The sequence below is a fragment of the Eutrigla gurnardus genome (assembly GCF_963514095.1).
Source record: "Eutrigla gurnardus genome assembly, chromosome: 10".
NCBI classification, from domain to species: Eukaryota; Metazoa; Chordata; class Actinopteri; order Perciformes; family Triglidae; genus Eutrigla; species Eutrigla gurnardus.
The window spans coordinates 24,100,338-24,118,400 of record NC_139924.1 but is presented as its reverse complement, the minus strand read 5'-3'; the positions used below and the strand labels follow the sequence as shown (position 1 = coordinate 24,118,400).

Sequence of the window (18,063 nt, the reverse complement as noted above, 5' to 3'; positions counted from 1 at the left end):
CACACACACACACACACACACCCCTCCTCCAATACCATATCCAAACACTCCCCCTTTCCAAAGTTGAGTAAACCTGCAGAGTAACAGCGGAGGAAGCTTGGCCCTGATTCCAGTGCAGTGGAGGAGCCGGGGGGCCCAAGGGACACTCAGGTTACCAGCATCGAATCCTGCAGTATTAGCAGGGCACAGTGAAATAACAGCCTGCCATCTGGAACCTATGTTAAAGCCATCCGAGCCTTGCAGCGTTCAATCACACTGACCTCAATTAAGTGCTATTTGTTCAGTATTTTTATTCACTCCTTCCTTTGCCTCCAGATCTTTCCGTCTCGTGTAGTAATGTATGCCCTACAACGCACAGTTGCAGAACCAGTACGATGGCTAGAGTTTAGGTTTTCTTGCCAGGTCCTCTACTCAATATGAGCTTTCCCATTAAACTTTAAGCAAGTCCACCCCATGAGAGGTTTTAGGAGAGAGGGCCCTAAGTGCAGGGGGATAAAGGCTTGTCTTTGTGCTTTGAAGATGCTCCATGGTATGCCGGGCTAAGAGTGGGTGTTTTTTGGTGAGGCTTCATGCTCACGACTCAATGGGTTCTTTCTTGACCCCACTTAAACAGGAAACAATGAGCACACGTGAGCTTCCCGGTTTTGAACCTTGATGCTTCACACTATCTTCATTTTACTAAGTCCGTATGCTGTGAGAACTTTTTGGAGAACAGTTATCAAAAAAGGTGACGCTATATTAATTTTCCATGATTTGAATTGGACTGGACAGTATTGTGGATTTGACTGTCTATCTATTCTCCTTGTGACCATGTGAAGCAAAGTTGTTTCGCTGTTCTGACATGAATTAAAAATGTTGTTGTCCTGAGTACTCGTATTCTCAATTGGTCTCAGTGGATACATTTAGCCTGCAGTTATTACATTCAAAGAAGTCAATTTTAATGGCAGATTCTTCCCACTTAACTCCTCACATATTGGATGTGGTTTTGAGTGGCAGTCTTCTTTCAGCAATGGTTAGATTCCTGAAAAGCGAGGCAGAGGTTTGCAGCGTTTTAAGAGTCATGCCCGCAGGAATGCTTCCATCAAGCAGATTTCCTCATGTGGATGTGATTGGGTGCTGTATTGCTTCATCAAAGTCTGATAGCATGTAGAGATTCATTTAAAAAAAATATTTAAAGTGTACTGTTAGAAAAATGACATGTATATAGCCTGAAAATGTACATTTCAAAGGGCATGAAAGGGAACAAACCATGCTGTTATAACTGAAAATGAAAAATACATAAATCAATAAAAATGCCTTGGAAACCCTTTAGTCAAGATTCACTTGGTGCATTTTGAATTCCTTGAATTCAGACAGAATCAACAAGAAATATGCTATCAGAATCCACTTAACTGCATATAATGCAACAGCAGCCTTGGTTGACTGGGGATTGATCTCTTCCACTTTGTGCATGAAGGAATGTCATCAATTTGGATTTTTACATTGCAGCAACTACCAACCGTATGTTCAGATTTCATAGTTTTATGCTTTTTAGGTTCCTGCTTTCTCTCAACATTTCATTGTAGCTCCAGAGGTCTAGTTTCTTTGCGATGCAGGCAAAATATGCAGAAAGGGAAGTAAAGGAAAACTGAAGCTTAGGGGGAAGAAATACTGCCGCTATTCTAATGGCTTAGAGATAAAGTTAAAGGTATTATTGGTAGTGTAGTCCATACCATTTTGAGCACATGAGAAAATAACACAGGCACACATAGTTGCGTATATCATCCAGTTTTTTTTACTTACTTATTTTTTTGCAAAGGATGGTTATCGTTTTAAAAGTGTCTGTCACCTGCTCCACAGTCAAAACATGTCAGCCAAGTCCAAAAGAAATAATAGTATGAGCCTCTCTCTTATCTGTGTTTACCTTTTGTGATGAGTGAGCACTGGTCAAAAATTGCCTTGTGTTGTGTGTCACACTGTCAGCGTGTCACCGTGCTGGTTGGGTGCCAAAGATGCCAAGGAGATACAGGCTGCACAACTGGCATTTTGAATCCCCTACTAAATATCCCCTGCTATCAGTGACAGGCATCAAGAGGAGAGCAAAGCTTTTAATGGCCGTAGAGACACATCTCAGAGGAGTTCCCAAACAGGTGACACAAGGAGCGCTGTGGGTGGCTTCTGAACATGCTGTCATTTCATAGTCCTTTCTGTTTGCACACGAAGCACAGGACACGATCACTACTCAAACATAGGCAATGTGTTAAAGCTGCATGAATAAAATCATGTTCTTACACTAAATGACATGACTTTGCCTCAGCAAGAATGCAGATTTTGTTTTCAACAGTAGTCTGCATGAAAACATACCTGCATTTTAAATTAACTTAGTATTAAATGGAAGAGCAAATCTCTCTCAGCCTGTGTTGTTAGCATATCCCAAACAAGAACTTCAGCTCTGAAAGCAGTTTACCCCTGTATCCATTTGGTTAATAGATCCATTAAGCAGCATGGCGTGAGTGGAGTGCGGCTGCTGTGTGGAGCGCAGAATGACGTGTTAATTCTGGGTAATTTATTACCCTGGGTTTCGCTGGGCAAGGAGCTCCTGACAGATCCTGTCTCTCTGGGATCGTCCTCAGCCAGCTTCTATGGGCATCGCCTGCTTAGCAGTGACTCCTAACATTCGGTGCTCACATTCGCTGATGCAAGTATGATGTAAAACCCTTAGTGCAGGAAAACAACAGTGCACATAGTGTGACATCAGACTGGCGGCCTTTGAAGGTAGGAGGCTAAAAGCACACCTGTGGAGAGGGAGAGGGTAATCAAATCCCCCCCAGTGTTATGGGCACTTGCTGGCTCTCATGGTTTTTATTTATGGAAGTATCCTTTTCTGTCTAGGGCCGGGTCCTGATTAGATCACGGATGCTGATTGTGGCCTAGAGCTGTGGTGATCAATTCTAATTTACTTGGAGAATTAAATCTATACATAGGAGGATGCAGTGCCCTGCCCTGATAGATGAAAGGGCATTTCCCTCATATGCATCAACCATCACGATGACAGGAAAGAGACAACAGAACAAATACATTGTCCTTATTTGTTGTGTGTTTCCATAACATGTAACATGGAGTCTTGCCTTAGGGAACAGCAGCTGCATTAAAACATGATAAGTCAGTAAGCCAAAGAAGAAATTGCACAGGCGTTTATGCATAAGCTTCAGCACTGTCTAATGTTCAGCCTTTGGCATCAGAGAGTGCAGACCTCTTGGGCCTCAGAGAAAAGGGGATTGTGCAGGTCATCTCAGTTCTGCCAAGCTCCCCGTCAGCCATTTCACGTCATAATCAGTGAGGGGCACATCAGCATACACCAACTCTCAGTGCCGCAGGAAAATCCTCTCAGGATTCTTGTCTGTACTGTAACGGAGGATGGCGAAATTAATTCCATCCCTCATGCTCTACGGAAGGGCTTCGTTTAAAAATGTGATGTTGCGATGCTCTTTTCGGCTGTAGAAAACAAGCAGTGTGTGTTTACGGGAGGCCACTGCAGCAGCCACGCCTTCTAGCCTTCTTTACAGCCGGAGCTGTCGTCCAATCGATGATAAACCTACTGAGTGATTAGCCCCACCCAGAGGCTGCTGAGATGGGAGATGTGGGAGGTGTGTGGTTGTCAAAGCAGGGCTTGCGGACATGACTCAGTTAGGCACTTAAGAGTAAGATCATTACCATGCAGGAACCCTCCATCTAGCTTTGCTGTGTGTGCTGATTTTTTACTGTTCATATTGAACAGCCACTGGTTTTATTGTCTCTTACAGCAGAGATGTGCTTGCTGCTTGTTGTGCATCAGGTTATCACACAGTTCTCGTGTTCCTATCGTCTCATGCCCACCTAGTTGGTTCTTTAATTTTGCAAAGCCCAGCTAAGATTGTTATCATTCCTGTTGTGGGGAACCTAATTAGCCCAGTTTATGTGATTGGCACTTGAAACAAATAGTACTACTCACTGTTTGGTAGTTTACTTTGATCTGTGTGTGTGTGTGTGTGTGTGTGTGTGTGTGTAATAATCAAAAACCTTGATTATTCCTGATCAAGGTTTTTTTTAAGCAACCAAAAAGGTCCTTCATCCTGTTGTTGTTTGTGTTTTCAAAGTGGCCTAAATATCTAGAGTGATGAGGGTTAAATTAAACTATAACTGCAGGATTAAATTCAACTGTAAGATGCAGTGTGCCCGAAAAAAACCCAAAACACCTAGGTTTTGTCTCACTGCGATAATATTTAATGCTGCCTAGTATTTACTGATGCACATTGGATCGAAATATAGTTATTTATTTGTGCTTTTGGATGTACCCACCGTGAAACAATCAGAAAAATTACTTTTTATTCTCTCATTTAATGCTGCACTGCCGTGCTCTCTCTCTCTATTCTACCACTACCACCTGCTCATGCGATGCTCTTTTTCTCTTTGTCTTTTTAAAATGAGTGGGGAAGTCGACAGCAGAGTCTTACGTTGCTTTTAATGTCATCAAACGAAGAGAAATGCTCTCGTCTTAAAATGGTCCTAAATCGATTCTAGACTACTTCCTAGTTTTATGAATGAAGTAGTACAGACCGATATAGAAGTTGAAATAGCGACGTGTGTGTTTGACGTATCTGCAACAGTCATCCCTGTAAAACCCACCCTGAAAGTTCCTGTACTTTCAGAAAGTACTACCTGCAGACAGACAGGGACCTGTTTTTTCTTCAGAAAATGCCCCCCGGAACTCAATTTAGTTCCCAGTGCCTGCGGTTGGCATGCAATGACTTCCTCAAAAGGGTTCTAGTCCTCGGAGAAACTTCCTGCGGTCGAAAAGGGGCTTATGATGTGATACACAGAATTGCCAAATGTCCCAGGAAACTCCAGCAAGAATATATAAGAGGAGGGAAGTTGAGTAAAATGGCTAGCTCTCTCCTGAGGTAGGAGCTCCTGGCTATGACAGTGTTGATGGATGATTGGAAGACCTTATAATTCTGTGATCTTTACTGTGCACTATCTTTTTCTGGCCAACATGAGTTACGTATCATAAGGAAATCTCAGGACCCCCATTGTGAGTGAGTTGTAATTGGTATCCGGCAGTGTGACAGTACTATCACAGTCTCTTTGAGGGGAGTTCCACTCGGAGCTGCTCCTTATGGTTGAGCTGAAACGGCATTTCAAGAGGATCTAGCTCCATACTGTGACATATTTCTGAGTGATACAGGATAGGCATGTAGGACAAAACGAGGAATTTGATTTGATCAAATCACCTTGACTCTGCATAGCATGACCGACTAACAACCCCCCCCCTAAAAAACAACAACTTTTATTTTCTTACCTATAGCACTTTGATCATAGCAATGTAAGGTATCCTTGCTGAACAGCTACTACTTTACTCAGACGAGGACCTAACACTTGTTTCTATTTTTTAGCTCATACTTTATCGGCAATTATATGTTGTGGTTTCTTTCCTTCGACAAATGTACTTTCAGCTTGACTTAAAAAGAAACACAGTTGCTGTGTATTTGCCTTGGTTTTCATAACCTGGCACACAAGGAGGAGAGCTGAGTGGAGGAATCCCACTGGGCAGCTTGATGGTGGGATTAATAGAAGAAAAGCAGGTCTTGGGTGATCTGAATACAAGTGGACAGCATCAAGGCCTTGAAGACACATTCATATCCAAAATGTTGGAGCTACTTTTGGAGGAATTTAGGGATGTGTGAGACAATGTGCTGTATGTTATGAATACAGACTTCATCTGTATTCACTTCTACAGAAATGGAAGTGATTTACATGGTTGTTTACATATTGCGCAGGGAAGTGAAATCCAAACACAAGTGGTCACTTGAGACCCATTTGAGACAATTCTGATGCCATGAGTCAAATGAAATCTTGCTTGACTCAGCCTAGACTCTGTTTGGATTTACCGGGATTTACCGTGATTTACCGTGATTTCAGAAAGATTTTTTTCCCTCACTTCATTCCTCTTTATTATTTTTCCTGTGTGTAATCATTATTTTCTATCTTTCTTGAACACATGTTCACAAAATGTTTAATAAATGCATTTATTTAAACAGAAATAGAGGAATTAACACTTACATGACAGTGTTACTCTACTAATAATTATTTATGCAGCATGTTTGGATCCATTTAACTGCAGGATCATCAGTGGCATTACGGTGTGACAACATCAGTGACTCATTTAGTAAATATTGGATTTTTACAAGAAACTGCAGACATTTGATTTTAGTATTTGAAAACAATGCTTTAATTTCTGTACCTTTAGTACTCTTCAGTGTCTTTTAAATTACAGAGGCAGCCTACTCTCGGGGCTGAATGGAAAACTAATAAAGTGCTTGGGGGGAAAAAACAATAAACATTAGCTTTCACCTCATTTTGCATCCCCTATTATGTAGCAACATCAATTGCATGCATACTTGAGGCCAATACAAAAAAAGGTCTGTACAGTACACGCAGTTATGTTATAATGAGACCAAAGCAAGAGTATTTTCATAAATCCATTGGTATATGAAGAAATGTAAAGAATAATTTTAAGGTGCTAACCCAAATGGAATTGGCAACACTATATTAACATACAATATGCATCAAAATGTGATCAATACAAAACACAAGCCACACAGGTTTGAGCTCACTCACCCTTCTAGGGACAGGCATCAGAAATGATAAGCTTGTATATATGCAGTGATACATTGCATTTGGTAATTGTTGTGCAATTCTCCTCTTTGTATATTGTAAGTGTCCCTATCAAATAAACATGGAATGAACAACAACTCTGTTTTTCAGTGATTGAAAGCAAAATGAGGGCAGTTCTCAGTTAAAGCAGTACAAACAAGTATTATTAACTGTATGCTAAAAAATCTGTTCAGATGGCTAAGTCATACATTTAGAAATTTAACCAGCTGTTCGCATCCTGTTGCCAAATAGCTAATGATCTTAAACATAGCTCCCAAAAAGCTTATGATGCCATCTAAAAGCTCTTTATTAAAGGTTTTGCTCATACATAACAGAGTTAGAAGGGAGTTCCGTGAAAACACCAAGGTCTGTTAATTATTTTGATAAACGGGAACATTGCTTTCTGGAAATATGTTGCTGTTAATTCTCTTAAATGCAATTTTGGAACTGAATTGCATTCTCCTTCATTGTATTAGGGGTATTTACTGAAATCTCAAAGGCATATATCTGAAAACCTGGCATATGAATTGGACATAATTTACGTGCAGTGAGAAAATTACTTCTGTAATTCCAGTGAACTAATCCTCAGGGCTCTGGAACAACACGTAAAAATATTTTTGTTCAGAGCATCGTTTTGCAGCAGTTCAGTTCCATAGCCCCTCCTCAGGCTACAGCTAAACACAAACCTCAAACATTTGTAACAGTAAGTTTGACAGTAGCAAGTTTACAGTAAGTTCATTATTGCTTAGCTGGTATTAGGTTAAGTTTCACCGCAGGCCAAACCATAAATCAAACTCCGGTTTAGCCTACAGGATAATGTGGAGATTAATCGTCGACTAATAAGAGACAGGTCAACACTCGGGTGACCTCTGCCCTCACCAGCCATGCTTGGGAACAGAAGCCCCTTCAGAGTGAAGAGGTCCTCTTTTAAACCTGCATGAAGCTTGCATGTATTGGTTGTCTCAGTTGTACCTCAGGACTATCATAAACTTTATGAGTCCAGTCCAAAATGTAACACTTTGCTGTATTTAGCCAAGGTCAGGGACGAACATCAAGGCAGAAAGTGAATAAATAGACTGCTTCTCCCTGTTATTTACCAGGCAGGCTTAAAGGCATTATTCCATTGCCTGCTCCCTCTGACAGGACTAAACCTTGAATTGCTTAGAGTGATTAGTAGCGGGGAGCGTGCTGCCGCAGCGCTCCCAGGCTACTTTTGTTTATGTTAAGGCTTTTAGGCATTCTGTTTTATACGCTGGCGGGGCTCGCTTTTGATCCCGGAAGGAGGCTGCTGCAGAGATGCCCCCCACCACCACCGTGCCCCCTCCCGTCTCCAGCCTGCATGAGAGCTACAGAATTCAGATCTGTTTGTCAAGCCATTCAACCCCCCACCCCTCTACCAAAGTCTTTTTTCCCTCTGTTGAAAACACACCTTTCTGTTGACCGAGGAGGCTTTCTATAGAGCCCAGGCATGTGAAAGATTTCCAGAAAAGAAGTAAGTGGTGCCTGTATGGAGCTTTCCATGCTCTCAATAGAGCCTGTAGACAATGTTCTTGATATCCTCCCAAATTTCTTCTCTGTTGCGCTACAGGCTGCTTTTGTGTGTAGATGTTTGTCTGCAGTCTTGTGAGCTAACTGTCATTAATCCTTTGACTACGTGTCCAGGTTAGATAATTAAAAAAATGTTTTATTCCAAACCAAAAAATATACTTTAAAAGTGTATCTTATGCAATATATGTTGATAACATACAATCGTAATTGTTATTTGGATTGAAGTATTCAATTATGTTCATTTATATGATTATTATTATGATTATTGACATTAACAACTGAAAGCCAAAAAATATTCAGCTCATAAACTTTAGCCTATATCGGCAGTCATTTGTCTTAAAATGTCACCATTAATCATTAGCGCATTATGTCTCAATCTTAGTGATAATTACTTCGTCTTATTACTAATTACAGAGTGATTTCACAGACAAGTAAGCTGTAATCATTTTAGATTATACTCCAAAGGATTTGCCAAACAATGTGAATGTGTGTTACTTTGTATGTTTTCTGTGTTGCCTTAGAATATTAGCAAGCATTTGGTTGTGGATTTTGCCTGAAACAACTATGACATGTAAAGAGCAGCAAGCGGTTAATTATCATGGAAAACAGGGTTGTGTGCAGAGAGAAGGCTGGATTTATATGCAGCAGCACTGAATAGCAATTCTCAGCACACTGCTAATTGTTTGATGGATAGTACAGAGCCATTTGCATTTATATTGTACCCCAAATGCCTCCCACGTATTTAGATCCCATATTTAACTAACTCCTGACACGGGAGCAATGGTCAGAGTGATGTGCCCAGCAAAAACCACCATGAGCGTTTTAAATAGGAGCTTCTATAACCCACTGTGGGGACTGGTGGGTGGGTTGTTTTATAGGTTGGTTCAAGCAACAAAGTTTTCATCCTAACCGTTTTGTTTACGGCTTTAAAATTGTCTTCTATCCAGAATTATACAATTAAATAAAAAGAAAGAAAAAAACAGTTTGAGATATACGTGAATTTATACTAGCAATCTCTCATCATTTGTACAACAAGCATAAATAAGAGAATTTTCTTTAATTTGAACATCTTTGGGTTTTGGACAGCTTGTCAAGGAAAAAAAACGACAATTTTAAAATGAAACCTTTATTATTCATGACTTACTCAAATAATAATAATTGATTGGTATATTTTTTTAAAACAATCCTTGCTTGATTGTGCTTCATTTTGTGTTTTGCTCTTGTAACTCCTTTAAGTGCATGTTCAAGCTGTGCCACCGGCAGACTTGGGGTTTGCAAGGGTAGTGGCAAAGATGATTACATTTTTTCACACAAAATTGTCATGGCAGTAAACGCTTGGGAAATAATGGCCTGATTGTGTATGTTGTTGATGGTGCAGGTTGTTACTATCCTGCTGCTGGTAGCTGCCGAAGGTTTTTATTATATGTCTATGTTGCTGATCATACACTGCCTTAGTGTTACCATATTTTCATTTTGCATGGTTTATTATTGGGTAATAAGCGGGTATTCAACAGGACTTGGGACACCCAGCTTGCAACCGAGACAATCCTGGAGAAACCAGGCAATTTTCCTGTGTTAATTGATACCATTGTGATGAAGCGTTTTCTTGAGCAGGTTAAATGGTCTTATATTTACCTGTGATGACCTCAGTATTATAATTTGGCTGAACATGATCTGTTCTCCGTTGATGGGCGCACCATAGAAACCCTGAAATGCATAATAGCTATTCATTCCAACTCCCATATTAACAGACTACCACAAAAATATTTCATATGTTGCAATACATGCAGTTTGACAATAAATACCAGGATGTCCTTGGTCACATTTTGCAGCATTCAAGCAGCAAGCGTTTCTTGGTATTCTGAGTCACAGTGCACAATGGCTCTATGAGCAAGAGGGTCAAATTCAAGGTGCCATGTTATGATGAAGTTGTGATGAGATGAATTGAATGTATACTGCACGCAGCCATTGTATGTACTTAAAGTTCAAAGAAACGTACGTGATTTGGAACGCAGTGTTGGTCAGACTTTCTACCATGTCTAATATTTCTCAGGTGATTTACAGCTTGACAAACAGACTGTGTTTCCAAATTGTTTTCTCTTCAAGAATATAATATAATATAAAAAACATTATTGAATCTGCAGTCATCACCTCCCCGTACACGTTTCAACACACAGCAAGGTATCTTATGCAACATCACTGTCTGATGAGTCAAATTATTGTTCATCGCCCGCTGCAACACTTTCTCTGCAGAACCACATAAGTACTCTGCTGACAGCTACAATACATTTGCCTTACAACCACAGACACACCTGACTGTGGCCAATTGTAGACAATGCAATTGAAAAATGTAGAGTGTGCAATTGTTTTAAAGGGACAAACAGACCATCCATCATTTCTTTTGTATATCCAGAGAGACCTCAATTGATTTTGGATCACAGCATAGATATGCAGTTAGCTTCTTTTTGGCACCGCTCACACTCTGCAGCCTTAGAGGAACTGTGTCTTTGAAATGAAAGCATGTGATCGTTATCTTCGTTTCTGAGATTTCAATCCATGGCAGTCAATTTTCACTGGTCTTTGTTAATAACTTTTCTAACTGAGTCTTTGTGAATGCATCCTCATTAACTTTCTCCTTCAGTGTTATGGCTCCTTCTTCCAGTCCCCTGTGTCTTTATATGAGATGATAGTAACACTTATAAAATAGTCCTTATCAGTTGTTACTGTTGAGACATCTTTGTTTAACAAAACCTCCTGTTTATTACGTTCAGCACGCTAAAATAATGTGTCATTTTCTTTGTTTTGGTTCCTTCTCCCAGGATTTAGACCTAGACAGACAAACAAGAACAACAGCTTTGGGCTGTGGCGCTGGAACACAATTATAATGTCAGATGTAGTCACTTTATGAAGAACAACACTGTTTAGTTTTACACTATGATTTTTGTAAAACCTTCTGACAGCTGCACTTAAGGTGGATACGTTTTGTGGACCTGACATTTGCATCCCATATCTGTTGTCTGTTGTGTATGGCCTGTTGCTTTCTAAAACCAAACTCCTCTGGGTTTCCCATGGCCTCAAATATGCATCTCATGGCATACCAGCTGATTAATAATGAGGAGAAAGGGCTGTGCAGAAGAGAGATGGTCAAAGAACTGAGCCCAACTCTTTAGAAACAAAAACAATGCACTTTACACAACATTCTTGAAACTTGAGAACGCTGCTTGTTCTCCACTCTCTCACATTTGCATAGCATCGAGGATCTTGAGGAGAACGGTAAAAATTAGCAACCCATACAAGCTGCATCTGAAATCTTAGGAGCAGCTGAAGTGCCCTTGCGGCTGCAGAGTGGGGGTATTTTCTTCCCCCCGTGTGGCGGAGGTCCTGGTGTTGAGGCCCCAAGTCATTAATCACTGGGGTCTTTCAGCTGTCAATACATACAAAAAGAAACCCCCAAACCCAACAATGGTGTCTTCAATAACACATTTCTTTTAAAGCAGGGGCAAATATAGTTCACAAGGGATTATTGTTTATAGTTCCGTCCAGCATAAATCTCATACAGTATTCATAAAGAGCTTATCTTGTGGAAAAATCCTTGTCAGAACAACACAGGCATATTGTCAGTAAAAACTCCCAGATTTGCCATGAGTAGTTTTTATCTCTTGCTCAAAGAGCTGTGTTCTCTTATCCGGTGACTGCATCCTGCATACACTTTGGAGTGGGGGAGCGAGGAGTAGCCTACAGAAGTATTCTGCAGCGTGAAAGATGAAGTTTTTAGCTCAAGATATTCAATTATGGATACATCATCGTGACGATGCATTTGGCAGGAAATTATATTAGATTGCTGCAATATCTGATTCACTAATTCCCCATGTTGGGTAATTGAGCATCAAAGTACACAGTGAGCAAGCCTTTAATCAGGTTGATATCCACATTGACGTTCGTTAATCCAACTCAATATCTTTAAACCATGTGGTCTCTTGGAATGACCCGTTTGCAAGGCAATGTCAGTCAAATTCTGGAATATTACACATACAGTTATATCATGTTGCCATCATGTTTTTCCTCCCTCTCTTTTCCATTTTTCATTGGGGGAATAATTATACAGCATGACCAAAAATGATTATATTTTAGTGTATTAAAATTATTTCAAAGCATGTTTCTTTATATAACTTAAATCTTGTGTTCCTCGAGGCAAGATAATAAAATAGCTGAATGCTAAAATTCCCTCTCTATTGATCTTGTACTCTGTGTGCTATTTGACAGTTGTGGTTTTATGTTTCAGATTTTAATCATCTCTGCTGGTTCAGTGTAGGCCTAGATTTGTTTGGCTCCTCAGTTTTCAACTGGTGATGATTTGTAACTTACAAACAACACAATTCATGGAAGGACACCTGCCACTTTTACAGATGCTGGAGGCCCTGCGTTTCTATACGGCACATAAAATAGAAAATTTGTGGGAGACTTGCACCGTAAACTTTATAGGTGCAAGATTTGTTGTGCCATATTTTATTAAATCTAATCCTGGTGGTTCTTCGTGCTCGCCCTGTGTGTGCTGAGCCATGCGTACACTGCTGGTTAGAGACATGCATTTGCATTTTCTTTATTGCCACGGTTACTTGGTGTGTGTGTGTGTGTGTGTGTATCAGTGATTTTTAATTCAAATGATCAGTGATGTTTTTTTTAACGTGAACTAACATTATACATCTTAAAATCATAGTCAATCCATGTTTTTTGATGATGTATTTATTGAAAACAACACTGCTGTTGACCATTGTTTTCATCAAGTGCCTTTTTGTGTTTGTTTTCCCTCTGCAGAATACCTCAAACTAAACTGGCATTGTAACCCCTATTTGACGTCGACAGTTGTGTGGAGGCAGCCATGGAAGTGAAAGAACGCAGACCCTACCGCTCACTCACTGCACGGCAGGACACCGAGCGCCGCTACACCAGTTCCTCTGCAGACAGTGAGGATGGCAAACCCAATCCCAAATCCTACAGCTCCAGTGAAACACTCAAGGCCTTCGACCATGACTCAAGGATGGCCTACGGGAGCCGTGTCAAGGAAATGGTTCATCACGAAGTGGACGAGTTCAACCGGCAAGGTTGGCCGTTATTATGAAATACCGTGCTTATTTTGTAAAAGTTATCTGTTATATATAGAATCGATATGGTATATGGACCTGCATTAATATAGCGCTTTTTTAGCTACTAGCTATTCAAGGTGCTTTACACTATTCCCCATCCATTCACACACACATTCATACACTGATGGCAGAGGAGCCGCCTGCACATCAGAAGCTACACATTCACACATCTTCGGCGTAATCTGGGGTTCAGTATCTTGCCAACTACGGCATGCAGACTAGATCAGACCTCAATATGATTCATCTATAAGTATCTACACTAACATTGAACGGTCTCACATACTTGCCATTGCTTTTTAATGAGGACTCTTGCTGATTTACGTTCAGTTGCTATAGAGGTTACCCTGCATATTTGACTATTAACAGAGGTGGCCAGGTTTTGAACTTCCTATGTATCTAAAACTGTATGGAAGTCATGCATACCCTTACCTGCCCTTTCAGATATATTATTGATATATAATTTCAAATCTGATGTGATGGCACTGTTCAAGGTAGCATTAAGTCTAACTGAAACTAATTTACCGGTACTTTAAAAAAAGAAGGGGAATTTTAAATCATAATGAGACAGGCCATATGTAGTGCACTGGAAGACTGAACCTTGTATGTATTTAATAAATGAATTACATTTTCACTAGGTACATGATCTAGTGATATTCACAAATCTCCAAGGACAGCTTTACAAGTCTCCTGCCCTGCAGTGGTAATTCAAAATACTTTGTTACAGAACTAAGGGGAGAGGAAACAGAAGACGGATGTCTCAGTTTTCAAATACAACATTGAAAAACATACAAGCTTTGAATTTGGCATTTTAAAACAGCTGTTGTTAAGGAACAAAAACAAATCCAAAACATAGCCGTATTTACTTCCAAGCCCCAGATGTGTTTGGTTTTTAAATGTTCTACTCTGGTGATTCCTTGTGGTAGGAACAAGACTCATCTGTCATTGTCATCTCATCATGCCAGGACGCGTTTACTGTCAAGTCTGTACACCCCGAGATCGATCTTCGCATTGCATTGGGAATCCGTTCAGCCAGACCACATGTCGAGGTGGCTTGCATTGAGTTTTGGATCTCAATGCGGTGTGGACAATGTGGACAATTTGTGTAGCCTAGTTCAGGCATCACCCCCCCCCCCCCACATGTGGAGTTCCTCTCCTGAGGAGAGCAAAGGGAAGAGAGGAGGGAAACCGGGGCTGGAGCCCAACTGAGACCTGCTGTCTGAGTCGTATTAAGTTACCACCGATGAAAACTAATTTCGCTGCTTCAAAATACATTAAAAAAATAACAAGGGGACATTTATTGTGAAGAATTCATAGAGGATGAAATGTGTATATTCCTGTCAATTAGGTATTGAATACAGGTCATTGTGTTGACTGATTCAGTTAACGGCAGGATTAATCACCAGAGCTTTGTGTTTATTGGTTTGCTGCAGGGGCAGATTTTTCCCTTCGAAACCTTGGCTTTGGAGAGGCTCTCCCATCCCACGTAGCCACGTACAGGACTGACCTGGGGATGCCGCACCGCGACTACTCGGTCAGCGTGGGCTCAGATGCCGACACGGAGACGGACGGCATCATGTCGCCGGAGCATGCAGTCAGATTATGGGGCCGCAGCAACACCAAGTCCGGCCGCAGCTCGTGCCTCTCCAGCAGGGCCAACTCCAATCTCACTCTCACAGACACTGAACACGAGAACACAGAAAACGGTAGGGCACTCTTCTTTACCGGTCCTTATCTGGCAAGCTGATGTGTACTTTTTCAATGTGGATTTGATTTTGATGTCTGAATGGAAAAGAGTTGTTTATTTTTTGTACACTGAGGCAGAATTACATGATATGTCTTTGAGACAACAAAAAAGGCTGCATGTCTAGACTACATGATGATTGTGTTGTTTGAGTTTGTTTGGAATACAGCCAGATGATGAGTTGGGTCTTTTCTATCTTCGTGAATGTGTACATTTTGACACTTTCAGTAACTTCTTTCAGTCCGACTAAACTGATGTTGACATTTTTGCTAAGGATGCACCCATTCAAATAACTGCATCGCATATTGGAGACAATGGGTCTCATCTATTCCATTTAATTCTCTATATCTAAATGATAATTCCTGTTAATTCCTGGTCCCAAATTTCTAGTGCATTGCTTTTTATTTAAATAATAATTAAAATTTCAATCATTTTATATATATGAATTTATTTGTTCCATTTTTTGTTGACAAGTAATGTTTGCTAGTCTGATGTTGCCTTACACATGATCGCAGTCACTTTTCACAGAATGAAGCATACGTCTTATTAATTAAATACTGGTATCGGATCAATATTCAGTATTGGCTGACATGCAAAAAAGACCATTACCAGTGTTCTAACACAGCCAGGACATTGGAATATCATCACCTCTGCTTTCTTATTTGTGTTGCAGTATGGGAGTCTCTGTATGTGTGGACTTTGATAGGAACTAGTTTGGCAGGTTTCTTGGTGAAATCAGTGCCAAGATACGGGAAGCCATATGTATTGGATATAACTTTCTGTGGCTTGGTGTTTCCCCCAAGGGCCAGATGAGCCTTTGTGCTTGCTCAGAAGGTCACTTGAGCACAGATAATAAGTGACTGTGAACCATAGCAAGATACTGCTGAAGATACTCTCTTTAAATTTATATTCAGCGTATCAGTGTGTTATCACATCATGATAATGCAGAATTCCATTTGGAAGCAGAAATAACATTTGGGTACTAAGCCCAGTCCTCCCAGGCACTTATTTGTTACAAATTATTAATTGCTCGGTTAGCTGATACACTGAAAGAAAAAGCTCTTAAAGTGAATTCAGGGCAGTGTGGAGGCAGTACCTGGCAGACTGATTCACTTTCCCCCCACACAGCCCTTTTGTGTCCATAATGCCTACTCCTTTCCGCATTTCTTTACCTGAATTTCTGCCAAGATAGATTCATCCTTTTTTGACACAGAAGTAGTATGTGCTGAAATTCAAGTTTTGTTTTCCATTATGCGAAGTTGAACACAAACCTAAATCATGCATATTAACTGGCAGATTGATGATACTGTTCCCAGGATACTTCAGAGATAGAGGAATTCATCAAGGGCCTAGCGGCACATTTCTAATTGCCCCTGCATAGCTTTGCAGAGAACCTTGTGAATAGTTTTGCATTTCAGAGTGTGTCACATTATGTATTAGCTTCTTATTATAACTGACAGAAATAACTCTTGGAAGTGGAATCCATTTGCCCGAATGACTCGGGGAGAGAACGTGGCATCCCTCTGCTTGATCATCTGAGATGCCAGGGGACTTGAATTTGGCTGTATTGTACATAATTAAAGAGAACCTCCTTGGATGGCTGTTCAGGGGTTGCTACACTGGAATATATTCAGCATTGTGCTACATCTGCGATACCCAATCAAGATTCTAAGTAGCTTTTTATTCAACTCACCCGAGCAGAAAGAGCACTTGTATTAAACATTTAATTCAGTAATGCCTGATAACATACAATTTATATATGGCAAGTTAATTAAAATCCATCGAGCAGGCCTGCTTGTGTGTGCTTTAATCTCTTTAAATCAACAAACCATTTACTCTGCTTTAATGTATTCAAGCTGCTGGGCAGTTCTCCCCCTCTTCATGTGACTTGCTTGACCCTGCTTTTAATGCATGCAAATAAGCTATAGCGGTTATGGAACAATTTTCTTGATGCGCAAGTGATTCTGAGGCCTATATATATATATATATATATATATATACAGTATACATACATACACACACATACATACATACATACACACACACACACACACACACACACACACACACACACACACACACACACACACACACACACACACACAGACAGACAGGAGTTACAGACATACATTAATGTGGATAGATGTAGGGGTGATGGGGCTGCCGCATAGCACAGTGCCACAAGCAGTTAAGGGTCTGGTGCCCTGCTCGAGGGCATGTCGGCAGTATCCAGGAGGGGAACTGGCACCACTCCAGCTGCCAGTTCACACCCTGTACTGACTGGTCCGTGCAGGACATGAACCACCTACCCTCCAGCTCCAAGCCAAGTCTCCATGGACTGCTACTGCCGCATGTGTATGGATTGGTTAGTGTTTAAAGTGCATTCATGCAGTGTGTACAGGTGTGTGTCTCCTACCCAGCATGCCTCTAGTCCCTAGGGAGCCCCTTGGGGACACTTCCAGCAGGCAATGACTGCTGAGTCATTGCGCATCATACAGAGGCTGAACAGCAAGGAGGCAAGCCCAACCTGCTGTGTTTGGTGGAGGGCTGCTGTTCTTGGGTTTCTACCTGATTATACCTTATCCAGATGTGTCCTTCCATCCCAACTTTCCCCCACTGTTATGGCTAGACTATTATGTTTCTGAAACCATGAGAGCCGGCAGTGGAAATGACTACAAAAGCAAAAACAAGGAACTGTTGTTGTTGTTTTTCATAACCTGCAGAGAAAATACCTACACACTTCCTGTTGAACAGTGCTTATGTGAATAACACTGGTATTTTTCTACAGACAAAATGTAATTTGTTTGAGTAGTATATATATATATATATATATGCCAATGAATAGTCGGGAAAAAAATGGTACTCTTGTGATATTTAGTTTCTGGAGTTAGATTTTTTATTCTTTTTTTATTGCCCATTACTCAAATCCTAGTTGCTGTAGGCATTGCTTCAAGGCAA

The 18,063-nt window shown here is 40.7% G+C and overlaps 1 protein-coding gene across 11 annotated transcripts in view; it reads left to right on the top strand.

The window, feature by feature from the left end:
* Positions 1-18,063, top strand: part of tenm4 (teneurin transmembrane protein 4) — a 141,773-nt gene that overhangs the window by 19,120 nt on the left and 104,590 nt on the right. For all 11 annotated transcript variants that reach the window (XM_084019517.1, XM_084019515.1, XM_084019516.1 and 8 more), the window contains exons 2-3: positions 13,036-13,322; positions 14,795-15,067. In XM_084019517.1, the coding sequence (XP_083875643.1) occupies positions 13,100-13,322; positions 14,795-15,067 (496 nt within the window). In that variant the 5' untranslated portion in view covers positions 13,036-13,099. The remainder of the gene's footprint in view (positions 1-13,035; positions 13,323-14,794; positions 15,068-18,063) is intronic.